Raw genomic sequence first — 10,259 nt, 5'->3', positions numbered from 1 at the left:
CTAGCTGAGTTCTGTCTGGATGGTATAAAGATAATCCAACAATGTGTTCCTAATTTCAAAGAAATTGAACTGAATCTTAAAAAACCTAGAGGCCTTTAGAGAAACTGATGAGAGATGCATTAATATAGGTATAAAGCTCTAGAACAAATTTATAATACTGTGAAAGAGGGTCAGAAAAAAGAAAGTCTTGTGCAAGGCGGAGTCCTTGAAAGTCAGCTTTGGATGGACAATACGTGCCAAAGAGTGTTCAGCCTCTTTGCTAGGCAGCTTCAGGGACAGGGGCTGCCCTTTTTAAAGAACTTGGGCTACTGAGAGACTGAGTCACAAACTATGTTAAGTACCTAAAATAGCTTCTTGTTGAAGAGTAAAATTCTGCATGGTTAAAGGACAGGCAGAGGTGTGACACACAAGGTAGGTACTTTACTACTGACTTTACCACCACTGAAGCCAAAAAAGCCAGCTGATGCGTCAGACATGTTAGAAAGCGAAAGTATGCCACACTCATATGGTAGCTTTCTCCCCAGCATTTCAAGGAAGAAATTAAAAAGCCACTTCTTTAATGGTGCCTATTATGCAATAATACAGATAATCTCAGGGCCCATGAGCACAATTTTCTACATGGTCCCAGAAATGTAGCCATATATTGCCCCATTCTCTAATGGAAATAGCCAGAGAAATATAAATATGAAGACTATGAGAACATCAAAGGCCTCATTAGAAAAGCCCCCACACGGAAGAATGTGTGGGCCTGAATTTTCTCATCCTGGAAGGGCAAGGCCTAAGCTGCTGCTGCTGGGATCAGACAATGGAAGTCTTTAGAGAAATGGTTTAATTGTACTAAATAAATGATACACAGACCACCAAATAGCCTTCCCCTTATAACAATGATTTTGATTTTGATTTGAAAGGCACAGACATTTTGCATCTTTTAGTAACAAAAAGATCTTAAGATTTGTCCCTGATCTGGCTTTCCCTTAATTTTTTTTCTACCTAAGGAACTATAATCCTTATCTTTAAATTTTATAAAATTATTTTATATTCTCTAGAATATTACCTAATAGATAAGTATTACTGAACTATTTTTTTCTGTTGTTTGTAAGAGATTACAATTCAGTGTTCCTTAGAATGCTTAACACTTCCTGCCTACACACCCTCCTTATTGTCATAATCCAGTCAGGAGTAATTGTTCTTTCTTCAAAATTCTTCACATACACCTCTCTTGAGGCAGCAATCTCCTTTTACCTAGGATTACAATCGTCTAAGTACATATTTTCCTTATTACACATCCTTTCTCTCTTTCTTTCTTCTTCCTTTCTTCTTCTTCTTCTTCTTCTTTTTTTTGTAGAGACAGAGTCTCACTTTATTGCCCTCGGTAGAGTGCAATACACAACTCACAGCAACCTCCAACTCCTGGGCTTAAGCAGTTCTCTTGCCTCAGCCTCCAGAGTAGCTGGGACTACAACACCAGCTATTTTTTTGTTGCAGTTTGGACGGGTTCGAACCAGCCACCCTGGGTATATGGGGCCGGCATCCTACCCACTGAGCCATTGGCACTGCCCAGAACATTCTCTTTTCAAATTCTTGTTCTGTTCCTTACTGGCAGGAAGGGCTGAGTGATCTCGAATGAAACCTCAGTTTTTTAATCTGCAAAATAAAAACCATCACTTCACAGGTTTGTTGTGAGGCTTAGTCTGAGTGCATGCTGTATACTGTTCTCTTTTCTCCCTTTCTATATTCCCAAAGCCATAATAGGTACAACACAAATTTCTGTTTATTTTACTCTATTTATTTATTTTTTAGACAGAGTCTTACTATGTCACCTTTGGTAGAGTTGTTGTGTAATAGTTCACAGCAACTTCAAACTCCTGGGCTCAAGTAATCCCCTTGTCTCAGGTTCTGGAGAAGTGAGGACTACAGGTGGCCACCACAATGCCTGGATGTTTTTCCTATTTTTAATAAAGACAGGGTCTCACTCTTGCTCAGACTGGTATTGAACTCCTGAGCTCAATCAATCTACCTGCCTCAGCCTCTGAGAATGCTAGGATTATAGGCATGAACCACTGAGCCTGGCACAAATTTCTGTTTAAAGACTAGATAATAAATGAATAAGGCAGTAAAACAGAGGCATTGCAAGCAATCTTGTTGAGAAAGGATTTCCTTAATTCTCCTCAGGTTAAATTAGAAGCACACACCTATACTATCATCCAGACAGTTCATGCATTATACTGAGGATGAATGAATATATATCCTATGTATCCTATCCAGTCTACTAACTAAAAAAAAATCAATCTGATCATATTTCATAGCTATTATTTTTATACTCACAGTGTCCCAGGTACTTTACAGGTTAAATCTAAGTCAATTAAGGAGGTAAAAACACAAAAACTAGAAACATGGATGATTTTAAGACTTTATGATAGACTTAAAATAGTTTTACAATAAGCTAGCTTCAGCGTCCTTGAATGCAAACCTTTTTCTGAGTATTTGTTAAACATCATACTCTAAAAAAAAAGCACAGTAGACATTAAGATTTTTAAACAGATACTAGAACATGCTAAAACTAAAATGGCATAAAACAGTATCTCAAGCTCAATAAGCATTTTATGTATTCTAATAGTATTTGTCTAGCTGATGGTAAGAAGCAATCTATCATATTGTATGCAATTAGCTCATTGTGTAGATAAAAAAGTAAAACCATCCTGAAACAGGAAACCAATATTCTTCCTGTTTAATCAACAAAAGTTTATTCTTTTCATCTGATTCTTGCTCTTGTCCACATCATGCTGCTCACATGTTCAGCATAGTTTTATGACAAAGAGAAAATTTTCATGAGTTAGTTTTGTATACCCACCCCCTTAAAGAAAGGAGGAAAAATTGTTTCATACAGAAGGTGTTGCATGAATTAAAACTTTACTAAGTGTGGGTTAATGTAACCAAGAGGGATTTCACCTACATCCATTCAGTCAGTTTATGGGGGTTTAAAGAAATTCCAAAGAGTCATCAGAAGAGGAAAAATAAAGGTAATGTTTTCTCAGACAGGTAGAGTCTTTGAAAATATGTGTAATATGTAAAACATTTTGACACCCCCATAATATTTTTCCAGAATTAACAGTATAAATTGCTCCTCTTGTTCAAGAGCTTCCTATCACTCTCTGTAATCACTACTCACAGTAACCTCAACCTCTGCCACAATGTACAAGATGCAACTCCTGACTTGCATTGCACTAACTTTTGCCCTTGTCACAAACAGTGCACCTATTTCAAGCTCTACAAAGAAAACACGGCAACAACTGGAGCAATTACTGCTGGATTTACAGATGCTTTTGAATGGAGTTAATGTAAGTATATTCCCTTTCTTACTAAAATTATTATATTCAAACTTTTGCTGGAGTTTTTTAATAACACTGTGTTATGCTTTCTCAGAATAACAAGAATCCCAAACTCTCCAGGATGCTCACACTTAAATTATATGTGCCCAAGAAGGTAAGTGTAATTTTCTATGTTCAATTTACATTTTAATAAAATTCCAAAGTAATACAAAAATTTGAACACTGATTGGGTTAATAGCACCTCATCTGAGGAAAAGAATATGCTTTTTTTTTTTTTAAACAAGGTTTGATAGGTTTCTGTTAAAATGGTTTTGCCTATATTTTTTATATGTACTTATCTGCTTAGGGAGAGGAAGTGGAAAGACAATACAAGAATAATATTCTCACTTTATTGCTGGGACAATTGTAAAAGAAAATGATATTGATTAACTGTTTTTTTTTTAAATGTAAAACTCCAAAAATATTTGATTATATCATTCTAGCATTTTAGTATGTAAAATATCAAAATTGATTTCATGGGAATCCACTTAAAAATAGTTTATTGTTTTAGAAAAGATTCCTAAGAGTCTATCTTTGAGAAGCAACATATAGCATAGTAATAAACGGCACAGATTATCCTAAGTGAAATCCCAGCTCTGACATGTCCTAGTTTTGTGACTTTGGGCAAATTAATTACTCTCTTTGGGACTCAGTTTCTTGCCTACTGACATGAATAATAATTGTATATACTTAATACAAGTATTAAGTTTTGTGAGGATTAATGAACAAATGTCAAGTACTCAGAATAGTGTCTGGCATGTGGTAAACACCATATAGACATTAGCTATTATTAGGTTGTTTTGGGATTCAGTTTTACGAATAGAAAACAATTCATTTGGTTGTTTTGGGATTCAGACAGTTAGAGCATGAGCATAGACAATCCAAGTTCCTAGTCTGCAAAAGGGGTATAAAGCTTCCTGGTATTTGCGCCAGTCATGGAGCATGGGCAAAATTTTAGTGCCCGAAAGAGCTTGTGCCACAGTGAATTCAAGCTTAGAACAAAAATAGGAGTTAAGGGGACACAGATGCAATCCTGTTGATACACTTTTATTAGTTCAAGGAAATTTGGCTTTAAACTATTCTCTTGAAAGATGAAAAGAAAATAGCTTACGGATGCTCCTATAGTTCCTTAAGATACATAAGTCTTAACTCCAGCAATATTGCCACTAAACTGTTTTCTGAAGGAAATAGGTGCAGCTCTAATTTGCTCATGCCAAAAATTTAAGCCCTAAACTTGTAGAACTTGTAGTAGCAAATTGAGAGGGCAGAAGATGGACTTGTCAGGAGATGTGTATGGCCTAGCCCCTGTTTTCCCTCTAATGATTGTTAGAAAGATAATATGAAATTATGTGCATAATTTAGGGGTGGTTGAGTTCTTTGAAATCTAACAGTTTCTAAATGACAACTCAAAATATTTGAAACCAAAAGTAATGTAATAAACTCTATTCATTTGTTCATTTAACCACCATTCCATGTTTACAAAGGATTTTAGAAATCAATAAAAACATGTAATTCAAAGGATGCTATATTAATGCTATCATGAAAAAGAAGTACAATTTAACCATGGCTCTGCTGACTTATGGTGCCTTGGGGAAGACACAAATTCTGAGATTTAGTTTCTTTATTTGTAAAATGGAGATAATAATACTGTATTTTTTACCTCAAAAAGTGGCTATGAGACTTAAATGAGCTTATTTAAGACAAAACACTTTGACATTATAATGTACCATAGAAGTATTATACATATACCACATGCACACCTATGTGTGCGTAAATACACTACATATACACATGTATTCATATATACGTCAGGAGGCCTGTCCAAAAATCCTTCAAATCTTGTGATTTTTATTTGGTTGCGACAAATAATTTTTTATAAAATGCATCTTAATGTAGCTATTAAGAATAGAAAGACTAATAGAAAACTAAACGTTTAAGATACAGTTACATAGGTCTCGTTCCAGGCTATACTGAGAGTTGTTACTGCATGATTACAATTACTTAACATGTAAAATCTTGGGATAGGTGGAGTCCAAGAGCTCCTTCTGTCCCTTAACATTCTGTGATTCTCAACTCTTAGATTATCAAATATTAGAATCATAGAACGCGATTCTTACACTTCCATATTCTAATGATTTTTATGCAGACTGTAAGTTATCACTCAGCTCAATGATTTGCATTTAGATGCAGATGTGTTGTCTTTTTTCAAAACCAAATTAAACTGAAACTAATGACTCATTTGTTGCCAACTAACAAGTTAATGCTAGGAGCCCTAGTTTTTTTGCATTTTATAATGTAAACTATATTGATTGATCCTTACAGCAATAGTGAGAACAGGGAGAATGCTAAGAACTATATATAGCAACTTTTAATAAATTTGAGATTAATTTCCGATTCTGACTTTTAGATGGGGTAAACTGATCTGATAATAATTATTATTCTAGGCCACAGAATTGAAACATCTTCAGTGTCTAGAAGAAGAACTTGAACCTCTGGAGAAAGTGCTAGATTTAGGTCAAAGCAAAAACTTTCACTTGGGAGATACCAGGGAAGTAATTGGCAACATCAATGTAACAGTTCTGGAACTAAAGGTAAGGGATCACTTTATTTGCTGTCCTGGAAACAAAATAAATAGAAGGGGGAAAGCACTGTATTTTAAAGTGGTATAACTTTTGTTTGTATTTTTGAAGTACATGCATTTAATTAGCCAGCATTTTAAGTACATAGTGAACACAAACCATTTTTAATGTTAGATGACACATTATGGAACTGGGAAGTATAAGCTAGAAAGGTTACAGAAGGGTTTTTCAAATGGTGTTTCCCTATTATCTGATAGGACTAACCATAAAAGATTTTTCTCAAAAAATGGCAGCCACTGAAATGGCCAAGGACTACATAATCCATTCCTTATTCAGAGTCAATGCCCACTTTTAGGGCCTTACATGTTTTAAGTGCATAGGAAGCATAAATATAGATAAGGACTCAAGTGATGTGAGAGAGGTTCACAGCTTTCCTTTCCCATCCCATCTTCTAAAGACAGAATTCATGAGTGAATAGGTGTCCTAAATATTAAGTGGCACAATTTTAATTATAATAGTAGAGCCAAGTTTCTAAAAGTAAGTAATTCTAGCTGTTTCCAAATGAGTCACTTTATTAGTGGACTGTTTAATTTTAAAAAATACATTAAGATCAATGTCATCTAGACATTAAGTTCCTTAACTATGTCAAGATGTTTGCTCAAAAATAATTGACTAACATCAGAAAAGTCATTCTAGACCCTTGTTACAAATTTCAGATAAAACTGAAAATCAGAAAACTGTATTTCAAAATCCAGATACTTTCAAAAAATTAACTCCCCAAGAGATTACAATATTTAAATAATTATGTTTAAGAAGGTATATAACACTACAATAGTTTATTTAAAAGAAATACTTACTTAAAGAGAATATTCTATCTCACTTGGGTTTTGTTCCCAGGGAAGGAATTGCTTCAAATTTGAAAAAGCCCTCCCTTGTATCTCACTGTTTATCAAAGTATTTCCTTCTTAGCTTGTCAGCTAGAGCAGTTTGAAATAGCTGCTTTTGGCAGGGGTAGTCACTTTCTAAAATGTGAGTTCACAAGACAAAATTTCTAAAGCTTAGACTTCTAAAAGTTGGCAAGCTTACCTGCATTGCGGCTAGCGTGAGGTGGGGGTTGGTATAATTACTTATTTATTTTAGAATATCATAAGGACACAGGTTTTGGTTACATAATTTACTTTTGTACATTTTAAGTCAAAGTTATAATAAGTATGGCCTTCACCCGGAATGTGTGATTTATGAAAATTCATCACACAAAGTTCCCCAAACAGAAGGTTTTCCTAACTTACTCTGGGCTTGTTCTATCCTGCTTAGGGGAAAATAAGCAGAGATTTATTGAAGTAGAATAAGAATAGACTTTTAATCAAGATTTAGAAAAGAAGAAAGCATAATGTACATATCACTCCATACAGTTAACCTACATAGATGTAGATGTACCCAGAGGAAAAGAGGTCAATTTTATTTTGAATGAAATATTTGTCTAGAACTATTTTAATGTTTATTTGCATCCAATTCAGGAGAAAATAATCTTGTATTTATTAAAAGAATTAACAAATGAGGAAAATTCCAACTTATATGTTAGCATCACTTGGTATCATAACAATATATATATAATTTTTGGTATACCATTTTGATCATTTCAAGAAAATGTGAATGATAATGATTAACAATTTTGAAAATAAAGGCCATAACCCCATAAGACTTCAATTAAGAATAATTATATATGTGGTAAACTACTCTGAACTAAAAAAATTAAAATTTTTCTTTTATAGGGATCTGAAACATTCATGTGTGAAAATGATGAGACAGCAACCATTGTAGAATTTCTGAACAGATGGATTACCTTTTGTCAAAGCATCATCTCAACAATGACTTGATAACTAAGGGCTTCCCTTTTAAAACATCTCAGGCTTCTATTTATTTAAATATTTAAAATTTTTATTTATTTTTGAATGTATGGTTTGCTACCTTTTATAACTATTAGTCTTAGTCTTAAGATTATAAATATGGATCTTTTAAGATTCTTTTTGTAAGCCCTAGGGGCTCTAAAATGGTTTCACTTAAATTATTTATCCCACAGTATTTATTATATTGAATTGTTAAATACAATGTTTGTGTAGATTGGTTAATAAAATTATTTAATAAAGTTGATGAATATAAACAAGCCCGTGTGTTTGTTATTTGGTGAACAGCAGAGTAAGCCATAAAATATTTCTGTATTATTCGAGTTCATATGAACAATAGCAAAGATGCTTACAAAAGTCAACTCTTCACCTGATGAAGTTATCTATATTAGAACAGTGCTGTGGGAATCTCAAAGCCCTTGCTGTCTCCTCTTAAGAGCTGATCAGCTTGAGTTCTTTATAAATTCTGGTTATTAGCCCTTTTTCAGATTTGTGAAATCTGAAATCAGAACGTGAATATCTTCTCATATCCTCAATATTGTCTCGTTGGTTTTTTGACTGAGTCCTTAGCTGTGCAGAAACTTTTTAACTGGATAAGTTCTCATTTATCTACTTCTACTGTTCTTGTGATTGCCAATAGGCTTTTCTTCTTGAATTCTTTTCCTAGGCTGATAAGATCCAGAGTTCTCCCCACACTTTCCTGTAGAGTTTTTATAGTTTCAGTATCTTACATTTAAATCTTTTTTTTTTTTTGCAGTTTTTGGCCAGGGCTGGGTTTGAACCCACCACCACCAGCATATGGGGCTGGAGCCCTACTCCTTTGAGCCACAGGCGCCGCCCTCTTGTTTCAACCTTTTACATGGGGCTAACCAGTTCTCTCTGAACTATTAATTAAATAGGGATTCTTTTCTCCAGTGTGTGCTTTTGTTTGCTTTATCAAAGATTAGATGGCAATATGACACTGATTTCATCTTTAGATTCTCTATTCCATAGATCTATGTTCCTATTTTTGTGCCAGTACCATGGTATTTTGATCACTATCTACTTGTGTTATAATCTGAAGCGTGGTAAAGTGATGTCTCCAGATTTGTAATTATTTTGTAGAATTATGTTGGCTATTTTTTTTTTTTTTTTTTTTTTTATTGTTGGGGATTCATTGAGGGTACAATAAGCCAGTTACACTGATTGCAATTGTTAGGTAAAGTCCCTCTTGCAATCATGTCTTTATGTTGGCTATTTTTTAATCTGGTTTCCAAGGTCTTCAAATATATGACATTTGTATTTTAGTGGGGATTGTATTAAATCTGTAAATTGCTTTGAGTAGCATAAACATTTTAACAATATTGATTCTTCCCAGCCATAAGCATGTATTTTTTCCATCTGTTAACATCCTCTGCTATTTCATTTTCCAGTGTTTTATAGTTCTCTCAGTAGAGATTTTTCACATTCTTTAGTAAGTATATTTCAAGGTATTTAAAGGATTTGCTATGAAGGGTATTGTATCCTTGATTTGATTCTCAGCTTGACTACTGTTGGTGTATGTGAAAGTTACTAATTTGTGAACATTGATTTTGTATCCTGAGATGTTACTGTATTTCTTAACCACTTCTTGGGGTTGATTCCTTGGGATTTTCTAAATATAAGATCGTATCATCAGCAAAAAGCGATAGTTTAACCTCCTCTGTCCCCATTTGGATACCCTTGATATCTTTCTCTTGTCTTGATTTCATTGGCTAGGACTTCCAGCACTCTGTTGAAAAGTAGTGTAACAATGAACATCCTTGGCTAAAAGAGCAAACAACCTCATTAATACCTGGGAAAAAGACATGAACAGAATCTTTTCTCATGAGGATAGACAAATGGCCAACAAGCACATGAAAAAATGCTCATTGTCCCTAATTGTCAGAGAAAGGCAAATCAAAACCACTTTGAGATAATACTAATCTCAGTGAGAATGGCCTGCATAAAAATACCCCACAGCTGTAGATGCTGGCATGGGTGTGGAGAGAGGGATATTCACTGTTATCTTTGGGACTACAAAGTAGTACAGCCTTTATGAGAAGAAGTTTGCCAACTCCTCAAAGAACTAAAAGTAGACCTGCAGTTGATCCTGCAATACCATTACAAGGTGTCTACCCCAAAGAAAAAAAAGTCATCTTATCATGAGAACATTTGCACTTGAATGCTTAACGCAGGTCAATTCACAGTCACAAAGATGTGGAAAAAACCTAAGTGCCCATCAACCCATGAATGGATTAATAAACTGTGGCATATATATACCTTGAAATATTATCTATCCATAAAAAAGATGGAGACTTTATCTTTTTCATATTTACACAGAAGGATCTGGAGAACATTGTCCTAAGTAAAGTATCATAAGAATGGGAAATCAAGCATCCCATGTACTC

The 10,259-nt window shown here is 34.2% G+C and overlaps 1 protein-coding gene across 1 annotated transcript; it reads left to right on the top strand.

Annotated features, from left to right (window-relative positions):
• The first annotated feature begins 2,913 nt into the window (after window positions 1-2,913).
• On the top strand, window positions 2,914-8,108 carry IL2 (interleukin 2). Its single transcript, XM_053595147.1, has 4 exons — window positions 2,914-3,338; window positions 3,424-3,483; window positions 5,813-5,959; window positions 7,720-8,108. The coding sequence occupies exons 1-4, from the start codon at window positions 3,192-3,194 to the stop codon at window positions 7,822-7,824; spliced, it is 459 nt and encodes a 152-aa protein (XP_053451122.1). The 5' UTR covers window positions 2,914-3,191; the 3' UTR covers window positions 7,825-8,108.
• The last annotated feature ends 2,151 nt before the right edge of the window (window positions 8,109-10,259 follow it).

Source organism: Nycticebus coucang, chromosome 1 (assembly GCF_027406575.1).
Source record: "Nycticebus coucang isolate mNycCou1 chromosome 1, mNycCou1.pri, whole genome shotgun sequence".
Classification (NCBI taxonomy): Eukaryota; Metazoa; Chordata; class Mammalia; order Primates; family Lorisidae; genus Nycticebus; species Nycticebus coucang.
Note: the sequence above shows the minus strand (reverse complement) of the source record. Positions and strands in the feature narration are given on the sequence as shown.

Coding starts and splice junctions, on each gene's coding strand:
- IL2 (XM_053595147.1), top strand. CDS start 3,192: ATGTACAAGATGCAACTCCTGACTTGCATTGCACTAACTTTTGCCCTT. Junction 3,339..3,423: donor TGCTTTTGAATGGAGTTAAT/GTAAGTATATTC, acceptor ATGCTTTCTCAG/AATAACAAGAATCCCAAACT. Junction 3,484..5,812: donor AATTATATGTGCCCAAGAAG/GTAAGTGTAATT, acceptor TTATTATTCTAG/GCCACAGAATTGAAACATCT.